The sequence below is a fragment of the Tubulanus polymorphus genome, chromosome 1 (assembly GCF_964204645.1).
Source record: "Tubulanus polymorphus chromosome 1, tnTubPoly1.2, whole genome shotgun sequence".
Lineage (NCBI taxonomy): Eukaryota > Metazoa > Nemertea > Palaeonemertea > Tubulaniformes > Tubulanidae > Tubulanus > Tubulanus polymorphus.
This window is the reverse complement of record NC_134025.1, coordinates 10,163,177-10,186,276: the sequence shown is the minus strand read 5'-3', so window position 1 is coordinate 10,186,276 and position 23,100 is coordinate 10,163,177. Positions and strand designations below refer to the sequence as shown.

The following is a 23,100-nucleotide window of genomic DNA, read 5'->3' as shown; positions in this document are numbered from 1 at the left end:
TATCTTATTGTCTGTTCCCTACGTTTGAGTTCGGTGATCGCACTGCCTGGTAAAAATGTATTAGCATCAATACGCGTGAATTATCAAGAGCGAGAATATTGACAACTAGCAAAGAACCCATCCAAGGATGTTTAAAGTACCCACACTGTTTCTGTATTAACCTATTAGCACCCAAGCCCCCCATATCCGCCCTGCCTATTACTGCTCAAGCTGCTCAAATCTGCCCTCTCTTTTTCATCTGCTGGATGCAGTGGGATTTAAACCAATAAGCTCAGGATAAACTTGACACTAAAGACATCAAAACTTGAGTATGTTAGGTGTGGTACCATAAACTTGTTGTACTGGTTGTACCATAAACCATAGATTTGTATACTTAGCCATTTGTATCTTTAGCCCACTTGGAAGTTTAGACCCAGCGGGCTATTGTGTTTACTTCTAGTTTTCCTGGGAGGTTTTTAAACACTTTGCTGTAGGTCTATGGTCTTGATATTTGGTTTTTGTATTTTGTATGAGGTATAAAGCAGCCCCAGACATGAAAACTTTTTTCTTATTGTAATTATAAAAAATGTTGTCTTTTTAGAATCATATTCAATGGTATAAAATTGAAAATAATTTTTGTGTGCGTGGGATTCAATTTCCCTTGGTAACATTTCTTTGATGTCAATCAATAGGATTCTTGTTAACCCCAGTTCACCCCTAAGCTAGGTACCTACAATTCCTTGCCAATGAAACTTGTTCCGTGTATTTACTTGCGCACAATGTCAACAATTTGTATTCAAGATAATTGATGTAGTTATACAATGTGTATATTTGTTACCATGGATAGATTTTCTTCGGCATTCAGGTCAGCATTGCTTAGGCTATCTGGCCGCATAGAAGATCGTATCTATTTAGAAACTACCGATGAAAAAACGAAAATCTTGATTAAAACCGATTCTAATTTTGTTTAAATATAATATTATTTCGCGTTTATTTTCGTATCATCAAATATCAAAACAATATATACAGTATGATAAATACTATATCACAGGGGTTTATAACATATAAAAACAAGTAATTATAATAACATCATATTTACAATTTCATTTAGATTCTTATGGACTAAGCACGATCGATATCCGTGCAGTCTGCAGTCCTTGCTTAGATCTAATGTTTAAGATTTGAAATCGAATAACTCTACTATTAGGTAAAATGTTATGTATCCCATAACTCTGGCACCGGGTACATGCCTATTACATATGCCGCGATCGCACAAGCATTTTTGGCCCGAGCCAAATTTTGCGCGGGTAAAATCGTTGCGTGTGAATTGCTACAGGTTCTGAGAAATGACTCAATTCACTTTGTTTAAGCATTGTTCGGTATCGAGTGAGTGGTTTGCGCTCTTTAATTAGGCACAGGCCTAATCGGTGCCAATTTGGCTTGGGCCAAATCATCGCTGCGTGTGATTGCGGCTCCAATGTATGGTACTATTACCTGTCCTTAAAAGAATTTAGAATACTATTCATGTAACATTTCTATCATTTACACTGTAAAATTTTATCTTTTCAAATTTTTAAATTAGAATTTTTCCTCTTTTGACTAGTTTAGAAATATCATGTTTTCAATATCCATCATTTCGATCGCTAATTTTAGCAAAAAAATAGAAATAGATTTCGAGAAAAATATTCTAAGATTACCGTTAACTAAAATGTTTATGTTACACGATGCTTTACAACATAGATGAGTAGCTATCTTATACATTAAATTATGCACAATAAAACAATATTAGAAAGAATGTTAGCAAAAAATTAATAGAACTCTAAGCAAGCCAAATACGTATATTAATACCAGTTTAAACTTTAAAGTTGAAACTGTGTAATTGGGCATTCTATCAGGGCCTGCTTTTGATATTGGCAATTTCGACTAAAACTATGAAAAGCATTAGTTTTCAAAGCAAATATTAACATAGATATGGCATAGAAAATATTTTAAGATATCAACTAATAAGTAAAAAGTGTTTTAGTTAGTGTCTCAAAGATCGAGAAATAAATTATTTCTTAATTGCAAGCACGCTAAACACATTCTATGGAATGTTGTAGAAGGTTGTTCCTTTTTTTTTCTATACAAAATACAATAAATCACTCGCTAAAAATGGCTGGAAATGTTCGTTGGATGGAATGCCGAAAACACTATTAACAATCTGAAACGTTGAAATATACAGTTTTTAAATCGGATGGATTGCCGTTGTTAACACTCAATATATTCGGAAAAATACTGTTCATTTTTTGGATGGGTTTAAGATGATTCATGTACAGTCAAATCTCTATAATCCAGATTGGAATAATCCTATGATATCGGCTCGTTTTAATCCACGTCTTTCAATTACGGAAAAACGTTTAGATTACGATTGTTCTTAATTAGATGAAATATGTACCGATTTTTTGATAGTTTTCTTGATCGCGATTGGTCCGCGCTATCATAGTAAACCATATTTTAAGCTTAACTCGAGTCACGCTCCTGCGGTCGCCTACAATTTGGTCTTCGAGATCCGCAATCATTTTAAACGGAACGCTTAAGTCACGTGATGTGTACGGCGCTGTTTGATGGCTACGACCTTACGATCGGTCGTAAGTACACTCAGGTCACATAAGATCCATTCTGATCCGATCCGATGGTTGTGAAAATTTAAGATGTCTGATTGGCTTACGACTGATCTCCGCGATAAGTTTTAACGATTTTAAGTACACTCATGTTGCAAAAGTTCCCCAACTGAAAAATCGGCGACTGGTTGCTGATTCCTTATGATCCAATGATCGGGCCGGATCTCGTACAATCGGCGTAAGGTTTTAGAGATGGATTGAAGCGGTGTCCTCGATACGACCTTCGTTGTCGTAGTAAACGATTTCGTCGTCGAGGCTGTACTGGAACCGACTGCCGTACGCGCTTTCGTTGCTGTCGCAAATCTCGTCGTAAAGATGTGTGCTGCATTCGCTGCGCGTGTCGAACGACCTTCGACTGCCGGCTTGACCGCGCAGATTGTCGAGGCAAACTGACAACGTGCGAACTCCGTGCGGCGGAACGGGCGGAATCGGTAACGGGTCGTGCACGAAACGTATGCTCCTCTGCGATGCGCTCAAACCCGTCTGACTGTTGCTGACGGGCAACGTCGTATTTCTGAACAAATCCGCTTTCATCAAATCGGCCTCGCTGACAAATATGCGTTTTTTGCATGCGTCTTCGACGACGTACGGCGGCGACGGTACGGAGATCCGCGCCACATCCGAACTGCTGTGACTGCCTTTTGAATATCGCTGCGAGCCGTCGGTCGTACGCGACTCCAATTCCGACGTGACGATCGCCAGTTTCGACGTGTCGAGTTCCGTACGGCGGCGACGCACGCAAACGATGATCGTCGTCATGATCACTATGAACACGAGTATTCCACCGGCCGCGCATCCGGCGATCAGGATCAAGTTCGGTTCGCCGATCGGCGAGCCGTCGCCGATTCGCGCGACATTCGTAGTTTCTTTGCCGGCCGTACGGACCGTCCGACAATTCGGCCATTGAAGGTAGAATCCGTTTTCGGTGTCGACGTGTATGCAAATCGTGTATTCGGTGTTCGGTTGTAGATTCGTCAGCACGTAGTCGCGCGTCGTCGGATCGAGCGGCACGCTCTTCGTGAAGTCCTTCTCGCCGATCACCTGGTGGTATATGCGCAGGAAGTTGATGTTCGCCGGCGTCGTTTTCATCAGCTGCCACTCGATATAGATCGAGCGTTTGCCGATCGACTTGAACGCGATCGTCTTCACCGTGGGCAGCGACGGTAGGAACGGCGCCGGATTGTTGTTGACGGTCAGTTGAGCGTTGTACGACGGCGGCTGCTTGCACAACGCGTTGTGGTCGTGTTGCAGACCGGTGTGGTTGCAGCGGAAATCGTACGGCATGATTTCGCGGAACAGTTTGTTCTTGTTTATCGACGGCGCGCTGCACGTCCAGTCGATGCCGAGACGTTGCGCCTCGTTCAGATTGCTCACCCAAAGTCGCAACCACGACAAATGGCAATCGCACTGTAGCGGATTACCGGTCAAACCGATCGAGTTCAACTCGGTGAATCGGTAGAACGTGCATTGCGGAATCTTCGTAATCCGGTTATTCGACAAGTCGATGTGTTTCATCGATTTGTCCAGTCCGTAGAAGCTCTGTTGCGAAATCGCTTCGATGTTGTTGAAACAAAGCGACAAGTGGGCCAAATTCTCCAAGCCTTGGAACGCGTTTTCGGGCAATAGTTTCATGTCGTTTTCGCAGAGGTTCAATACGACGAGTTGTTTCAGGCTTTTCAACGTCGTCCACGATCGGCCGCCGAACTTTGTGCGGTCGAGGAACAGCGATTTCAACGTGTTCTCCAGACCGAGGAAGCTGTCGTTATACAAACCGTGTCCCAACGGATTGCCTTCGAGATACAGCGTTTCGAGGTATCGGAACTTTTCAAAGGTTTTCGGCGGAATTTCGTTGATTTTGTTGTCGGACAGTAGCAAAACGGTCAGTTGGCTGTGCGGACCGTGTAGAAGGCTTTTCGATATTTCCCCGATTACGTTTTCTTGCAAATTCAAATACGCCAATTTGTTCAGTTTCGAGAATACGCCCACGGGTATCGCGTCGATATTGTTCATAGCTAGATTCAGTTGCTCGAGATTAACGAGCGATTCCAACGCGTGTAAACTGTCGACCGTAAGGAAATTGATGTGCAAGCCTAAGTATTCTAGGTGTCCGAGGCCGTCGAATGCCTCCCTCGCCACGTTGCTGATGTGATTTTGCGAGAGATCCAACTCGGCTAGATCGTGCAAATAGAGGAAGACGTACGCGACCAATTTTTCGATTCGGTTGTTGCTGAGCGAGATTTTTCGCAGCTTCGTCAGTTTCCACATCGCGTACGTCGGAATTTCGGTGAGCACGTTCGCCTTCAAGTTCAGCTCGCGCAACGACGCGTGAACGCCGAGGAATGCGCCGTCTTCGATCGTGTCGATTCGACACGATTCTAGCGTCAACTTCTCGAGCGCCGTACCGTTCATGCCCGCCGCGTAGAGCGTCGGCACGATGAAATTTTTCAGGTGTAGCTCTTTGAGTTTGTGGAACTTGCGAATTTGCTTCCACGGGAATTTGACGGTTTTTGTTTTATCGACGTTCAAAGTCAGCGCGAGTAAATACGGCTCGAGGCCGGCGAATGAGTCATCGCTCAGCTCCGATAGCGGATTGTCGCGTAGGCTTAATCGTTTCAAGCGGAATTGCCTGAACGCGCCAGGTGTAATCGTCGTGATATCATTGTTATCCAAAACGAGCGATGAGTAATCCTCGGATATTCTGACCTGGGTCGAGTTGAATTTCGGAACGGTTTTCAAGCCCAGTCCGCTGCAGTCGATTTCGACGCCACCGTCCTTCTTCACGTTACACTTACACGTCGGTATTGGGCAGGCGTCGCCGATGCTCGCGATCGTTAGAATCCCGAAAGCCAACAGCTGGAAAATCGTCGCTGAAAAGTGACGAATATAAAAGGGCCGAAAATTAATTGGCGTTATTCATGAAACATTCATTTTACAAAAAAGTGTGTTTGATTTTTGTTTCATTAGAATTATCGATTTAAGTTCGAAAAAGATGACAAGAATGAAGATAATCAGTCATTTTTCTGAAGATCAAATTTTCGAATGAGTATCTAATATTGAAAAGGCCAAAAATTAATTAACTCGTGAAAATTCATTTCACCACAAGGGCTTTCGATTTTTCTATTCATTGGAGTTTAGTTAGAAAAAGAGGAAAATCATACAGATAATCAGTCCTTTTTCTTGTGATCAGATTTCTAATGAGTCGCCGTTGAAAAGTGTTGAAAATTTGGAATTTACTTGATTCGATAATTAATATAAATCAGTTACAAGTATATTGAAAACCAGTTGTTTTCGATTCAGTCGAATCTCACATCGAAAAGAGTGAACTGAAGATAAATTGAATTAAACGCACGAATGAAACGTATATTACGCTGCTCACCTTTTGACTCCGTTTTCATCGTGTTGCCGGTTACTTCTCGCTATTTCGAAAATCTCAGCAGTATAAAAATTATCCAAAATTTTAAAAATCAAAAATCGTTTTCTAGTTTACATATTATGAATATATCTATATCCCGATGTTTGTTTATCGTCGGCGTTAGAGAGAGATAGAGGACGGCAGACGGGGACGGACAGACTCATGTGTCACCTAATACTAGTCGGGTGTGTAGCGCACTAGCAGATGACTGATCGATACCGCCTGTGTGAGTGTGTGTGTGTGTGTGACATGAACGGCGCTGTGATGTCACAATATACCGCGTCGTAAATATTCGCTGATTTCGCGTTTTAATTACGTCGTAATCCACCGGTGTAAACTTAATGAAATAACGAAGTCTCGAGTAGAGGTATACACGATTCTAAACTGAATCTACGCAACCAAGTCGCGCATGTCCATTCGACTTCAGCAGCCGAATTTTTCCAGTTTTCGTCGATATGATATTTTCGAGTCACGCCGGGTAATATCATTATCGGCAAGCGTAGTAATCGCCAGATCCATTGTCTAATATGCTACATAATAAACATTGACGTTGATCCATCGTTATTTTCGATCGGGTTTAAGGATTATTGTGATTGCTGCGCTGTTTTAGTTCGATTGATAACAAATAACGCGATGATAATCCGTCGTATTATTACCTGTACCTAACCGAAACTTGTCAAAAAACAAACGTATATGATTTTTTATACATAGCTCATTCTATGAGTAAGGTTGCTCTATTTCAAACTGTCTCGTCCATTCTCGCCTCATTTATGTCGATGACGTCTGGAATACAGTCGAAATTTTGGAAATGGTGATTCAGAAATTCTACCTTAGGCTAAGAAAAATTGATACCTTTTGTTTCTCATTTCTGCTTAGCTTAAAACTTGACCCGGCTGCCTATACCCTGTACATTACTTTTTTTTAAATCATGATCAAGCTAACCACTACAGACCCAACAGCTATAGAAATGAACTGATTACAAATTTTATATCAGTTTACAAATGTGACCCGGCCGATTTTGAGAAACAAGGTATCCATTTTATTTTAGCCTGATGATGGGCGCTGGTTCACAGATGAAGTGTCTCTGTAAATCTATTAATATTCTCTACACCGGACATCTTCGAGATAGACTTCTCTCAAAGTTTTAATTAAGTCAATGGCATGAAATTTCGAAAAATTTAAAATCAATTTTTCCACGGTTAGACGACAACAAATTTGAATTTTGATGCGAGCGAAATTGAAATTCATGATTTTAGATGAATATTGCAAGTGCCTGGGCAAACAGAGACTGCCTGGCATCGAAGTTTTCCATATTACAAGTGTTCATGAAGTGTTCATTAACAATGGGCTATAAAAGCTTGTGAGCTCATAACGGCCCTATCGCCATTGTACACAGACATATGTTGCTTAGCGACTGGTGTGAGTCATTTCTCTCCGAGGGTGAGTCATATATTATGAACCACACCCATTGATAATGCCGTATTTAACCACCGATATCTGTTATTGAAATCAAATGATTAATTTATTTTGAAGTCAACTCTGAACCTGCCGTTGTTTATGTATCGAGTCTTTCAGCGGCACAGAATGGTGTAAATCTGTGTTGATGTTGTTGACGTCAACAAGTCGATAGTTACCCGGAAAATGGTATCGATCGATAATATATACTAACTGACTCTCGAGACAGTACTTGTATCCAATAGAGTTACACAAGCCCGTAATGCCGTATATGCCGCGTAGTGAGATAAAGATAATGTACATTATTTTGATGGAAATAAAACTTATCTGTATTATAAATAAAAAAGTTAAACAAGTGTAGGTAATAATCCCCCTCGCTGGGTAAAAATTCCCCTAGTGAAGAATCGCCCGGGTAAAAATCCTAAGTAAAATTTCAATGGAACTAAAGTATAGAATTTGATGAAGATAGATAGTAAATACTTCAGGCAACAATAGGGAATACCTAAGAGCATAGATATCCGATTATTACTTTTAAACTATTTTGCTTCATAGATTCAAAACTACGATAACGTCATTTTTTATGCTCATAGCCGGGGCTGCTAACTGTTCTTGATTTTCAATATTTGTTACTATTTACTGATAAATACTGATTTGATTATTGTTACTTTTAAGCGAGTAAAACATTTTTCTCAATGAGGAATAAGACGTATCGTAGTGAACTAAAAATAGACGGTAGAAAGAGCAAAAATATATCATATCGCGGCGCATGATTATTTATACAGTCGTGGTTGACAAATGCCCTTTATGTGTAGATCGGGTATAAACAATGACGGGTGACAGCTGTGACAAGATACCCCTACCCCCTGATGATACCAGTACAAGCGAAGTTTACTAGCATCCATCTGTTTCGTACTTATAACGAGCTGCGTGTAGCAGCTTTGTTCATTTGTTCATGGAAATTTAACTATGACTATGATTCGTTGAATAATCTATCATAGATTTTGAATGCGTAGTATTTCACGCTCGTTGTGCGCGAAACCAGCTGCAATTGTATTTTTTTCTGCGCGACTACGGAACATTTGTATTTTGTATGATAAATATATCGTAAGTCTTTTCGTGCAGACTTATTTGTGATGGAAATTACGCAATAAAAATCAATTCAATAGGGCCCGCATTCAAAGCCCATTTTATCCGCAGACATACGGGTATTCTATTACGTGACGGTCTCAATCGGGCAACAATCCAGAGTTCACTGGGCCCGGATCCAGGGACCGCTGTTGGGGGTAGCGCAATTCATAAAAAAGGGCATCATCCATGAAAATTTGGAAAATTTACTGCTTTATCGTGCGATTTTCAAGCAATAATGAAATGAAAAAAGGCATGAAGTTCTTGCAATGGTAGCATGAGCCTACGTTGCTACTGTCTGAATCCATCCCTGGTTCATGTTTGATTCAGCATTTCTGGGCCAACAGTTTTCCCCCATATCACTTAATAGGGAAACTTGGAACCCGCTGGCCTTGTATGGGTTGCTCAATAAAAAGGAATGTGTAAGAAACAAATAAGGTTTAACTGTTCTTTACAGTTACAGGGATCAATATTTCACATTTCAATTCAAATAAAACCGTAACGTCTCATCTCTCTTTTCAGATACTCGTATTTGAAACCAATACAGATAATAAACGCCATGATTTCTCGACTCTGCAACAGGCGGCGTCACCGTGCGTCAAACTGCGCTTACATAACTACGAACGAAACAGTCAAGTAAGAAAGAAATGCAAACTACTGAGAATCTGAACACAAAGTTTTCATCGAAATCTCGTTTTATTAACTATAAATTCTATTTTTCATTAACTATAAATTCTATTTTTATTACAACTATGAGTTGGTCTACTCGACATCAAAATTTATCAATTCTATCAAAAATAAAAACCATCTTTCAATCGATAACAATGAAGATAAAAATCACATAAGCATAGATAGTTTAATCTGTAAGGGGGTAAATTTTTCCTTTCGTGCTAGCATGGACTCTAAAACGAATAAATTGTTTTTAGAGTCCATGGTGCTAGTAGATACCGGATAAATCTTCGATGATATTCTGTAAGATAAAATTATAAAAGATACTATAACAAATCTAGAAAGCATATTTCTAAAATTAAAACTCTTTTTTCTAAATTCTTCCGATTTTCTTTATCATTTTGACCCGTACTTCGTTAAAAACATCGCTATTTTTTCATCCGATAGAAAACGAACAGATCGCTGCAATTGCCGAAAACAGACGTACGCGTCGAACTCGGCAAATTCAAGTCGGAACTCGACGTAACGATCGTGGATCGCATTAACTCTCTGTTGAATCCGGAACCATTGGCGAAATGTAGCGATGGAAATTTCACACGGTCTTTCCATCCGCATATGGTGAGAAACTTTCTTCCCGAACTCTCCCTGATTAGTACTACGGGTTCACAAAGCTAACTTGATTATCAGGCGCCAGCTGCTCAAAAATGGTGTAGATTTAATCAGTGGATAGTCGCAATTGAAAGTTCATTGTTACGATAATCCACTGGGGTTATCTTATACCAACTTTTTAGCAACTGGCCCCTGAGGTAGTTTGAGTTTTATTGATGGCTTAGAACTGTTGAAGGCTGTATAGTCATGGCTTTGCTCGTGAAACATGTACCGGGTATATTTTTTTTGCGTGTGATTAGTCATCGATTCAAGGATTATGTGACTATCGTAAATTTAGGGAAAGTAAAGTCATTCGCCAAAAATTTCAGAGAAAAAAACTAATATTGAATGTACTTCATATTTCCAGTCAAGACAGTCATATTTTAGCCAAGCTATTGACGAAGGAAGTATTAGTAGTGATAGGAAATATGACATCAACATATCTAGTCCAAATGCAACTTTGTTTGTCAGGTGAGAACCGAAACATTACTACTATGTAGCATCAGAAAACGTAATCTTTGACAGGCCTACAACAATTTCAATACTTATTTACATTTTCTACATACCGGGTAGTTAAAAATACTATTAGGCTTATGTACTATACCTAATGGTGAACTATGATATCAGATGCCATTGGGTTCGAATCCCTGTCATAAGAATGTAACATAATATCTGCCCATGACACCATTTTACGACATATTTTTCTTCACCGTCTTTACAGATTTCCGATTCCTGATCTGCGTACGGGACAAGTCGATAGATTTCCGTGGTGGAAACGAGCGTTGCGCAATGAAACAATGATACTCGAATCGAGCGACGCGAGTTTCCATTCGTCGTTTTCGTCGAGCGATGTTTGTCAATCGTTTGACATCACGTGTCGTGAACTTCACGGTAAGTCGAGGCAAGTTTTTGCCAAATTTTCTAATTTCTTGCTCATAAAATTGTAGTATGGAATTTTTATTGTTAACCACTAGTCACCAGGTCGAAATATTGAAATTTGAAATTGAAATTTGTGAATTTCACTGAACATCTTGGAATTTAGACTAGTGGGGGGGCCTAGTTGTATATGGTACATAACCAGCAAGCGCGCAAGGCCTTTTAACTGCAGAAGCCTACCATCATGACCATCATGATGTCGTTAAAATCTAATCATTTATCGTATTGAGTACCTGTCACAAGATAGAAAAATTATCTATGGCATAAGTGATTGTCTGGAAAGTTGTCATGATTATCTTTGTTTCTGTTTTCTTTTTTGTTTGCCTGATCTACAACAATACCGTCGGCAACATTTGTAACATTTACTCAAGCAAAACCCGATGATAAATATCACCACAAGTGTAACGATCAGTAGAAATAAAGCGACGTCCCACATCAGCAATTGATACCATTCGAGTTCTACCGCCGGTGAACGTAAATGATCCGAACCGTGTTCTAAAACGTGTTCGATAGCTTTGGCCGCGCGTTCGATAGCCGGCTCTTTCAACCAGTAAAGAGCGGACGCTTTTCGGATCGCCCGCTTGTATCGAGGATTCAACGTCATTTCGACGATCATATCCGTGAGCATCGGCGTCGTGAACGTTTTCAAATCGAGAAATTGGCCGAAGCCCCTTCTGAACATTCGTATTGCGTTCGAATGTTGGTCTCCGAAGAACGGTATTCCCAGCATTGGAACGGCGCTGTATAGAGCTTCGTATTGTCCGGCGTTACCGCAGTGAGTTATAAACAGCACTACGTTCTTATGAGCGAGAATTTCTCTCTGAGGTATCCAGTCGAATATGTGAACATTCTTAGGTGGATTTTCCTTCGGATGTTGTTTGATCTTCCAGATGAACGTGAACTGCGGCAGTTTCTTCAAGGCTTCGTAGATTTTGTTGTAATATTCATCGTCCATTGCTTTAACATTACCGCCGAATGAAATCAGCACTAAGGAGTCGGTAGCTTTATCGGCGATAGCTTTAAATTTCGACTCGAGCTGTTTAGGTTTTGAAATAGATAGACCGCCTACTTGAAATACATGAGGCATGATTGGTTGCGGAGCGTCGAGCGAACTGTCTGAATCGATCAGCCAGATTTTCGAATCGCGCGCCAATTTTTCGACGGTAGTCGGCGGACGCTCAGGAACGAGGTACGCGAACTGATTTTGATTGATCGTAAACGACTCGACAAGTACGAACATCACCGATTTCAAGGCGTTTTTCACGCGCCATACGAACGTGCCTTCGTCGTCGCCGATCACGGCGTTGACGGTCAGCGGCTCGCGAATTGACGGCAAATTCAGAACCGACGACATCATGTCCGGCGCGAGCACGGTGACGACCGTCGCGTACGGAATGTTCAACCGGTACGCCATGAAGTACATACACCGGCAAAACGATATGCCGTCGATGATCGCGAAATCGAAGTTCTTCGCTTTGACTTTCGCGAACAATTCTTGATCTTTCAAAAAACTCGTACAGGCTTCATAGTTGAATTCCCTCAAATTACGTAACATTGCCCACAAATTGCCTTCTAAAGCCGTTTTCTGCCATTCTTTTTGTATATCGTCGTCAGTGTCCATCCGCTCCGCCGCGGGACTGGCCTTGTAAGTTAAAACGTTGATCTTGTCATTAGTCAGTATCGGCGAATTCTCGATGTGCTTCGGCACCAGTACGGTTATTTCATGACGCCCCGACTTCACCAATTGTTTACCGATGACGTAGACTTGTTGCAGATGGCTCGGGCTTCCCGGTGCGATCAAGAGTATCTTCGCTGCTTCGCATGCCGCAAAATTGAGCATTAGAATTGCCGCTAATTTCCACAGACAAATCATCTAAAAAAGTGACACCTTATCAATTCAAGCATTTTCATTTGCATGTCATTATACATGTACAATGTTTTTGTAGGTGACTTACTTGTAAGTCTGCAAACAATATATAGTGTTCATAAGAAAATTTTTATCAAACTTTTTATGTTTACTTAACACAGTGAATCATTAATTCATGGAAAACCATAAATTATTCAATCAAATTATCATTTATAAAAAAGATAGATGACTTAATGTTTTTGTAGATGACTTACTTGTAAGTCTGCAAACAATATATAGTGTTCATTAGAAAGTTTTTATCAAACTTTTTATGTTTACTTAACACAGTGAATCATTAATTCATCGAAAACCATGAATTATTCAATCAAATTATCATTTATAAAAAAGATAGATGATTTTTTAACAGAAAAATCAATAGCATCGTTTAAAATTACAGTCTTACCATTTTATGCCCTGTACTGATTGTTGCTCGTAGATCATCTGACTGATATAACAGTGGTATATATGCAATTTTTACCGGTAATGGGGTCATTCATTCTTATATGAATATATTTCATGTACCGTATGGCATATCTATTGATCGGCTCATTGAGAACCAGTATACGCTGCTCTATTCCTGTAAATATGACGTTATCTTTTAACCCCGGGACATAATCTTCGTTTGTCGTCTTTTGAAAAAGAATTCAAATTTAATACCATACAGTATATAAAGCTTTGTCTGAATTTTCGAATGAGTGAATCACTATTACAAATATTAAACGAAAGATCTTGGTAATGATACGACGATCAAAATTATCATCAAAGTACCGGTATTGAATATTTATGACTTTTACTTGATAAGATATAACGCAAACAAAAACTTAGATCAGTAAGTATATATGGTACAACTATACATCTTTGCCAGACTTGATCTGTTTACTGGGATTTCGGTTTTATTTCTTGTTTTCTCGTTTGGCTGCACTTCCGTCGGCAACATTTGTAACATTTACAAAAGCAAAAACCGATAGAAAATATCAGCGCATGCATCGCGATCAGTAGAAATAAAGCAACGTCCCACATCAGCAATTGATACCATTCGAGTTCTACTGCTGGTGAACGTAAATGATCCGAACCGTGTTCTAAAACGTGTTCGATAGCTTCGGCCGCGCGTTCGATAGCCGGCTTTTTCAACCGGTAAAGAGCAGACGCTTTTCCGATCGCCTGTTTGTATCGAGGATTCGACGTCATTTGGACGATCATATCCGCGAGCATCGGCGTCGTGAACGTTTTCAAATGCAGCATTCGTCCGAATCCCTTCTTGTACATTCTTATCGCGTTGGAAGCTTGATCGCTGAAGAACGGTATTCCAAGCATCGGAACGGCGCTGTACAGAGCTTCGTATTGTCCGGCATTACCGCAGTGAGTTATAAACAGCACTACGTTCTTATGGGCGAGAATTTCTCTCTGAGGTAACCAGTCGAATATGTGTACGTTCTTGGGCGGGGCTTCTTTCGGATGTTGTTTCATTTTCCAGATGAAAGTGAACTGCGGCAGTTTCTTCAAAGCTTCATAGATTTTATCGTAGAATTTTTCGTCTATGAAATCCAAATATCCGCCGAACGAAATTAGCACCAAGGAATCGGTAGCTTCATCGGCGATAGCTTTGAATTTCGACTCAAGCTGTTTAGGTTTCGTAATAGATAGACCGCCTACGTGAAATATGTGAGGCATGATTGGTTGCGGAGCGTCAAGCAAACCGTCTGACTCAACCAGCCAGATTTTCGAATTACTGGCTAATTTTGTGACGGTCATCGGCGGACGCTCGGGAACAAAAGATGTAAACTGATTATCGTAATTCATCCAAACGATCATAGCGGTGACCAAGGCATTTTTCAAACGCCAGATGAACGTATTTTCGTTATTTCCGTCGTTGATCTCGGCGTTGAGCGTCATCGGCGCTCGAAGGGACGGTAGATTTAGTAACGAAGACATCATATCCGGCGACGGTATGGTTGTAACCGTCGCGTATGAAACGTTGAGTCTGTACAGCATGAAATAGTAACATCGAGCCATCGGAGCGCCGTTTATGATTGCGAAATCGAATTTCTTAGCGTTGAGACGATCAAAAAGCTCTCGATTCCGAAGAAAACTTATGCACATCTCATAATTCAGTATTTTCATCTTGCGACCCATTTCAATCGGGTCTCCTTTCAGTACCATTTTCTGAATTTTTAAGTTCTCTTCTTTGCTCAGCGCCTCCGTGGCGGCATGACCCGGATCGAACATGACGACTTCGATCTCTTTCGTATTCAGTAGAGGTGAATTTTTCATGTGCTCCGGTACCAGCGCGGTGATCTCGTGACTTCCCGACTTCAGTAGTTGTTTACCAATGGTGTAAACTTGTTGCAGATGACTATGCCCTCCCGGGCTTAGGACAAGTATCTTCGCTGCGTCGCAAGCGACAGTACCAACCATCAGAATTACTGATATTTTCAGCGAAAACATCCTTATAAGAACTATGCCAAGCATAATATACATTAACTTAAACTATGGCACAATAAATGCCTTTACGTAGAAAAATATGAGTTAATTTTTAGGTCAATATTTATCTCATTTGCGATCGGATTGATCCTTGATCTACTGAATGCATTTTTGTATCGAAAAACTGTTATCTATATTTTGCAGGTCTGTTCCAAAAGAAGGAAGACGAAGCGCCCGTATCATTTCTGAGAGTAAGTTACGGGTTAGTTGATGATGCTGCTGCTACTGATCGAGAAGATGGATTTGACTGGCCCAGGTATGTATGCAGTTGAACATGCTGTGGTTTTTGAATCTTAAACTTCGGGCCTAGTTAGTTTTAACAGCAACAGTTAAGTTGATGATTAATGAGATTCTTGCATGGTGAATATAGCTAGCTCAGGTATGCATTGACTTGGTGAGACCATGTAGAAAATATGCGGTATACCTTATATCTACTGCACGCCCCGGAGCGTGGCTGTTTCAACCTGTGAACCGGTAATGAAACACCTATTTGAGGTTAGAATTTTGCAAGAATTTCTCTTAATGACTAATAGCTGTAATGGGCTGAGCAACAGATAGTTTGAGGAGTCTGCGAAATAAAGCCTGTGGTTTTCCCCCACCGAACGGGATTGTGTGTAGACAAAGCCCAATAGGCTGGGTCCAAGAAAGGGAATGGGTCCCTATGCCCAGCGAGCCTCACAATATCCTCACTCCACACAACGGTCTACACTTCAGTAATCATACACAGTGTGACCAAGGGCGGATCCACGGAGTCTTGTACAAGTCCATCAAATTTATGGACAAGTAATTCAAAATTAGCCCCTCTGTGTGGATGAACACCACCTAATATTGCCTCTTTGGACATCTTTGGGATGTGACAAGTCTTTCAAAATTGGCCTCTGGATCTGCCCCTGGTGACCTTTTAACTAACATGATTTGACATATATTGACTAGATCATGATTTTACCAGGTAACTTCATTGTAATAAGGATTATTGTTAGTGAAGTTACATTTCATACTTTTCGCGCGGTGTTTGTTATAGGCTTGTTGTACACATGCTACCTAAAAGAGGAGCGTCGGTGCTCGAAGATCCGGACATCGATTCCGAGGACAATACACCGCACGACTCGCTTGACGGCGCGTGCCAGTTCGCAAAGAACAAACCGGAGCCGTCGCCGTTCTCGACGAAGCGCGTGCTGTACGAAAATGAAGAGATGGTCATGCCCGGCGATCGACAGGAGATGCAAGAATTCCAGGAGAAATCGCTGAGCAATACGCGCATGTCGTTGGAAATAACGGCTCCGAATATCAATATACTGCTACCAGATCGAGATTTCTACGAGCTGCTGTATAACAGGTACAGATCAATACGAGATACTGTCTTCACTTGGCAGGGAATCGAACCCGATGGCATTGCTTGTCTCGGGCATGGCACAAAACCTTGGCACACTAGACTGGGTGAGCAGTTACACGTGCAGGTTTGCTGCAGCACCGATCAGATTGCCTGTTTTATAATCGCTGAAGCAAATTTCACGGATAAACTATGAATGGTAAAACTGGGGCTAAAATAAAATAGGATTTCTGATCGGCAAGTAATGACATCATCTAAGCCGCGCATGTAGCTGTGCCCTCGGGCTACTGTAGCAGGGTTTTGTACTGTGGCGAGTCGCGATGCCATCAGGTTCAAATCCCTGCTGGGGAGACTGATGGAATACGTATATTTGGTATGACTAGCTTATTTCAAGTCTGTAGATGGATATTAGATAAGAGATATCCGCATTGATCATATGTCCACAGAAAACTCGGTTTTTGTTCAAGAGTTTGTATTTAATTTTTTGCAGAATTAACAGTGATTTGTTATTATGGGAACCGCAGGCTCCTGCTCCTATTGATCCTCAGGAGCAGTTCGCTTATTCTCTGCCACCTTACAGTGTGGACCTTGCCACTCAACTTATGCAGCCCGATGCCTTGGATGAACGATTCATCATGTGCAAATCGGGCATTCAATATGGTAAGCGTTTCGACAATGAAGGTTTTATAGCATACATATTACATTATATTATAGCTTACTATTCTTTACTTCTGCTTAGATTTTTTTTCGAAAACTGATGATTTTCATGAAGACAGTGTGAAAATGCAAAAAATCTCATACTTAGAAAAGTGATGTTTCCATATATCCGGTCAAATGTTTTATCATTTGTGATATCTGAAATTGTTGAAATTCGTAAATGTTATTCCAACATTTTACAGATTCAGATTCAGACTCTGAGAGTAATTCTGGCCACTACACGATCCACGACCAGTATCACAAGATTCGGCGAAAGCAACGACTCGAACAAATGCAATGTCAAAGTCAACTGTGCGTTACGCTGAATATCGGCCATGGAAAGATCACTGTCGGTTTGCCTTTAAAAGTAAGTTCTAAGTAATATAGAGGAATATCGTTTCATTTTAAGTACCATATCTGATGATATGAATACCTAGTAGATCAATTTCTATAAGCCATCACTTACAAATCTTAATCCAAAACTCCAGTGACATAATAGTTTTAGGCATCATGTATAATGTACACAAAAGAAAATGCTTGTTTCTCAGGGCCCCACAAAAGAAAATGCTTGTTTCTTTTTTGTATAAACACTGATGAATACTTTTCCCATTAAGTTACAACAGTTCTTGATTTTCTGTCTCGCTCTTTCTTGATTAATGATTAATCTGGATTTTGTCTTTCGTATCTAAATGGACTATTTTGGAAAAAAATCTAACTGACTTCCTCATCTCCTTACTCAATGAATAATCTCTTTTTGTTTTTCATATATCTAAGCGAAATGTTCATTAGAGCATTCTAACTTTCTTCCCCATGTGTTGACTATTAACATTCTGATTGAATAATCCCTCATACAGAAATGAAGTTCTGCAGTATTCTTCGAAGTATCATCGTAGTATTCGTTGGCGCCATTTTTCTAAAAATATAATTTTCAAACTGATCTAGGATGAAGAAGGCAAGATAAGCACGGAGAAACATGGCCAATTGATGTTAGATGTCGGAGATGGAATGTTATTCGCTGTAGTGTCGTATAACGGCGATCCAGACCTTCAATTTGTGTGTATCCAGGCAAATAGAGCCGCTCTCTTTCATAATGGTACGATCAAATACTTCTTCCTCTTCTTATATTTTGATAAAGGCTTCAGTAAACCTTATCATTGCCCTCCATCATTGCCACCCTTTATTAATCACAGAAAAAACCATCATATCAGAATCATAAATCAACTACATGTAATAGAAGTCTTGAGTTCACAGCTGTTTGACTTAGCATTTATAGGGTGGCAACCTGCTTTAGGTATTGTAGAAATGAAACGTTTTAGCTGGAAATTGATCTATGTTAGGAATGTCCTTGTGAGGCACGGTCGATTATTCCATATTCATATTCTAATTGATAGTATAACTCTTTTTCAGGTAATGTTGACATAGTCAAAGAAATCCCAGTAATCGAACGAGCTTCTCTCGCCCGTCCGTCCTATCTGGAACCAACCATATATCCGTCTGAACCCGGAGTGTACACTAAATTATCCGGATCAGTCGGTATGGGAGGAGACAGTCTCGATATGCTGTCAATCGCCATGAAAATATCTATGGAGTCATTCAGCAATGTAAAGGTAATTTTTAAACGCTAAGAAATTTTGGGTAAATATATATTTCTTGATACCAGTGCCCCATTTGGCAAAGTACACTACAGTGCAGTACATATCTCCCAGTAATGCATATAAGTTTTATATACATGTACTTGCAATATTTACATTTGATGTTAGATCAAGAAATTCTGCTTTTCCTGCTCATTACTAAGGTTATCAGAGACCAGAAAAGATCTCTGCTTTCCCTGGCTGCTGAAATCTCTGTGTGAAATATCACTTTAATGGTGACATTAGTTACCAGTTCCCAGTTGGCTTTTCTTATCTCTTAGCTTATGATTTTGTACGTCAACTAACTAGCAACTTATAAGGAATTTTGTTTTTTCCATAGAATATTCATTTATTACTTGTAATTTTAGGAATTTTTGGTTGCTGTTGGTGCCCGCGGAGCAACATTACACCACGTCATGACAAAACCAGAATTCAATTGGCTTAACCAGGTAGTACATCGCATCGAGTCATTTAGATCAACCTCATGATATTTTGATCATGAAATCGAAATACGTACTCATTGTTACTGGCATGTTACATGATAGAGCTTATCGACTTTTTGTAGATCGTAGAATTTCTTGATGTGCAAGATTATCCGATACTCGGGTATACACTCCCTAAAGTTGTTACTGTGATGCATACACATTTATGGAGCTGCTGTTTAGATTACAGGTAATTAGGGATGATCGCTTGATGGCCAAGGGGATCGCCAGACAACTATCGCAGCACTAAAAATCAAGGAAATTGCCATCAAATTTTGTTTCGCGGTGATTAGAAATCAACCTGACTTTGAAATCGACCCAACACTCAAAGACCATAAGCCCAGCATGGTTCAACAGCAATATAACAGCAATATTATCCTTTATGAGTGGGCCAGTACACCAATCCATCTGGGATCATTGCTTGCAGTAAAACTCTGTTTTAGGTTTCAGCTTAGTTCTTTGATTTAGTATATCGAAATCATGACTTAACTGGGCCCAGGTGTATTGTATAATAGTGTACAATGTTATATACATGTTGAATTTCTTCTATATTTTGTATATTAGATAGTTGTCATGTTACATTGTATTGTAGACCGGTATTCTTACCTCTACGCACTTTGGTGACAGTTGAGTCGTTCAGCGTTTCGAGTAACATCATCGCGAATTCTGACACATCTCTTCTCAGGTAGGCTACATTCCGCTTTTGGAAATCGACTTGCTTACTTGGAATGAATAGATCTATCTAACAGTATCTGAATGTTGTACGGATTTTGTATTGTAGATTCATAGTCGATGATGCAGCTTTATTTCTGTCCGAAAAATATAAAGCACACGGCGTTGACTTGAAAAAAAGTAATACATATTCTTTCCTAAAGCGATTTCAATTAGTGAATGTCTAGTGTCTTTTGTCGTGTACTTTGTTAGTAATTCTTTTTCATTTATTTACAGATTATGTTTGCGTGATGGACATGGGTTCATTTGAACTATCATTGATCACCAGTGATGGAAATAATTCCGTAAGTGTCTGTATGAACTAGAATCTGAAAATCATGTTGGTTTCTTGTATTAAAGTGATAATGCTGGGCACAACGAGATATACTTAGGTGGTAGTTTTATATAGGGCCTACTGGTTCATATGTCCAGTAGCCTCCTTGCTAGCTTGTATCACTTCTGTCCTTGGCTGCTAAACGTCGACATATCCTAACTCATTATTTTAACCCTTTCAGTACTGATGAATTAATACCCAGAAGCGTTGGAGATAATTTGAAAATTTTAAAAAATTCCACCCCATTGTGTTGATTGATGGGCACACTGCTATAGTTCATCTACACCGCTGTGCTGCGTATCGTTACTTACTAATATTTCACTGTTTGATATTTTTTGCCATCTTTCAATCGAGATTAAAACTAGTTACCAATTAAACCGATACACCGCGTGACGTGGTGTACTAGTTAAGTCCATCAGTGATTTATACATCGCACTGAAAGGGTTAATGTGATACCTGGTCATCTAGGTGAAATAAATATTTACCAGTTGGCAATTGGTCCCATTGAGTAAGGCTATAAGTTTATAGTCGAAACATTGAATATTGAATAAACTACTCTAGTTCAAGAAAAACATTTTCAAACTTTTTCGTCTTTCTTATGGGATTCTCGTAATATGTTTGCTGGCGTGAGTATCTGCATATCTCTTCACGTACTATCGAATGAAATTGATTTTGCAGAGACATCCGAAAATTGATTTACGAGCGTCGAATAATATCATCCATATACGAACGTGTAGCGACTCGATGCGAGCGTTGTTACAGCTCGTGCAATACGTGGCTAGCGACGGAGATCTCAGCGACGACATCGAAAACCTCCGTGATGATTCCAGCTCGAAGGTAAATTCGGAGTTGTATAGGTAGATTTTATTTGAATTCTAACCGCGATACTCTTTTGATACTTTCTTACGACCAAAATACAGGATAGGCCATTCATCTAGTTGTGTATTATCTGTTTAAGCCTGAAGGCTTGTAGGCACTTGTAATCTGTTTCCCTTGACCCCAGAATTGACATTCTTAAATACCAGAATGCATTTGCTTTGGACTTGCGTGATCATGATATGATATATAGGCAACTATGTAACTACCGTAACTGCATATGCAAAACTCATACCGGTACCTAACAGCCATAATAAAAAACATTCTGATTCATGTTAGCTTCCCATGAGGAATTTTTGCTGGTAATGCAACCAATCCAGGCTAAATTTAGAAAAAAAAGTATATTACTGCATTGTTTTTGGTGTATTATGTAGTAATGTGATTGAAATCAAGGTCTCTTCTGCAAAATATGTGGTCATGTAGAAACCGATTGAAGTTGGTCAATGACATTCGTTTCAGAGCGGCCAGTCGAGGCAGAATAGTCTATCGAGCAGTCCATCGATGACCCAGTCTCAAATGGAAGAGATGCACAGCATGATGGAAGACGCCATGAAAGAATCGACGTGTCCGTCGAGCGCGTCGGAGAAATCGACCGATGACGCAAACTCGGGTCGTCGCGATTCGGTCACCGAGGTTTACTTCTTCCCGGACGAGACTCAAGCGACAGTCCCGGCTGACGGGTCACCCTCTTCACCCGTTACGAGACAAATTACAGCGGTGATGGATGAGAGCCAGGATTCGTTTGCGAACAGCGTATTGTCTGATGCGTTCAGTGATGAGGAGGATGAAGAAGAGTTTTGTATTATAGACGATCCTGGACTCGGAATCGGGGTACGTTTCATTCATCTATCATACCCAGTAGATATTATGATTTCATTTGATTTGAATAACTTTTATAGATAACTAGTACAGAACAGATAGTCTTTAGTATATATATATAAGGTTTATTGTCAGTGGTTCCGAGGTGTTTTTTATTTTCGATATCGATAGTCAGGAGAGGTTATTTGAGCCTGCCACCCTGATTCAACCCGAAAATTTCTTAGTCTTTAGGAATATTTGTTGAAACCCGTGATGTAACCGAATACGCAAATACGTTTTTAAACTTTTGAATTTTCACTTACGTTTCAGCCTCGAGATGGTGAACCGATTGTTCGCATGTTATCCGACGAACCGATAGTCATCAAGGAAAATCATTTCTCGATACCTCTCGGAACGCACAACGTCTTAAAAGCGCCGGAACACTTTCCGCAAGCCGTCTATCGATACACGTTACGTGAAATGTCTCTCGTTTGGCATTTGTATGGCGGCAAAGACTTTTCCGACGTTGATCGAAAAAACGAGAAATCCAAAGTGAACATGTACGGTACGACGCGTGTGACGTATGGTAAAAGTACTCCTATTACCACTCAGCGGGATTCTGGTGGATTCGGAAAATTAGCCTGGCAGGCCAGGGGTGGACCGGATAGGGACCATAATGTTCTCATGGAACTTCAGATGAATAAGGTAGGCTGGCCTTTATATGGACTAATGATTTACGGTCTATGTTGCTTTGCTACTTTCATTGTTTAAGGATTTTTTAATAAGAAATTTGGAATTGGAAACGACAAGAAAGTTTATTGATACCTGGAAAGATAACACATAAATTATTTTGGATTCGAATATATCAAGTATTGAATTTAATTGACCCGCAACCAGTCTAGCCCCAATGTATTGAAGACTAAGTGCACATCAACGTAAAAACAATTATCAAAATTTGATCAAAGATAAGA

The 23,100-nt window shown here is 40.1% G+C and overlaps 4 protein-coding genes across 4 annotated transcripts in view; 1 reads left to right on the top strand and 3 right to left on the bottom strand.

Moving 5' to 3' along the window:
• LOC141905844 (autophagy-related protein 2 homolog B-like) overlaps positions 1-23,100 on the top strand; it is a 38,205-nt gene that overhangs the window by 7,232 nt on the left and 7,873 nt on the right. Inside the window, exons 13-30 of the mRNA XM_074794908.1 lie at positions 9,154-9,267; positions 9,748-9,918; positions 10,316-10,419; positions 10,670-10,839; positions 15,416-15,527; positions 16,293-16,607; positions 17,092-17,261; positions 17,501-17,664; positions 18,240-18,390; positions 18,705-18,904; positions 19,297-19,377; positions 19,494-19,600; positions 20,003-20,095; positions 20,192-20,262; positions 20,359-20,426; positions 21,134-21,292; positions 21,791-22,162; positions 22,460-22,834. Of these exons, the coding sequence (XP_074651009.1) occupies positions 9,154-9,267; positions 9,748-9,918; positions 10,316-10,419; positions 10,670-10,839; positions 15,416-15,527; positions 16,293-16,607; positions 17,092-17,261; positions 17,501-17,664; positions 18,240-18,390; positions 18,705-18,904; positions 19,297-19,377; positions 19,494-19,600; positions 20,003-20,095; positions 20,192-20,262; positions 20,359-20,426; positions 21,134-21,292; positions 21,791-22,162; positions 22,460-22,834 (2,997 nt within the window). The remainder of the gene's footprint in view (positions 1-9,153; positions 9,268-9,747; positions 9,919-10,315; positions 10,420-10,669; positions 10,840-15,415; positions 15,528-16,292; positions 16,608-17,091; positions 17,262-17,500; positions 17,665-18,239; positions 18,391-18,704; positions 18,905-19,296; positions 19,378-19,493; positions 19,601-20,002; positions 20,096-20,191; positions 20,263-20,358; positions 20,427-21,133; positions 21,293-21,790; positions 22,163-22,459; positions 22,835-23,100) is intronic.
• On the bottom strand, positions 926-6,277 carry LOC141905853 (uncharacterized). The gene is made up of 2 exons (XM_074794921.1): positions 6,016-6,277; positions 926-5,506 (listed from the first exon to the last, which is right to left on the bottom strand). The coding sequence occupies exons 1-2, from the start codon at positions 6,032-6,034 to the stop codon at positions 2,826-2,828; spliced, it is 2,700 nt and encodes an 899-aa protein (XP_074651022.1). The 5' UTR covers positions 6,035-6,277; the 3' UTR covers positions 926-2,825.
• Positions 10,767-13,283, bottom strand: LOC141905862 (UDP-glucuronosyltransferase 2C1-like). Its single transcript, XM_074794934.1, has 2 exons — positions 13,194-13,283; positions 10,767-12,757 (listed from the first exon to the last, which is right to left on the bottom strand). The coding sequence occupies exons 1-2, from the start codon at positions 13,281-13,283 to the stop codon at positions 11,177-11,179; spliced, it is 1,671 nt and encodes a 556-aa protein (XP_074651035.1). The 3' UTR covers positions 10,767-11,176.
• Positions 13,667-15,261, bottom strand: LOC141905866 (UDP-glucuronosyltransferase 2C1-like). Its single transcript, XM_074794946.1, has one exon. The coding sequence runs from the start codon at positions 15,257-15,259 to the stop codon at positions 13,667-13,669; it is 1,593 nt and encodes a 530-aa protein (XP_074651047.1). The 5' UTR covers positions 15,260-15,261.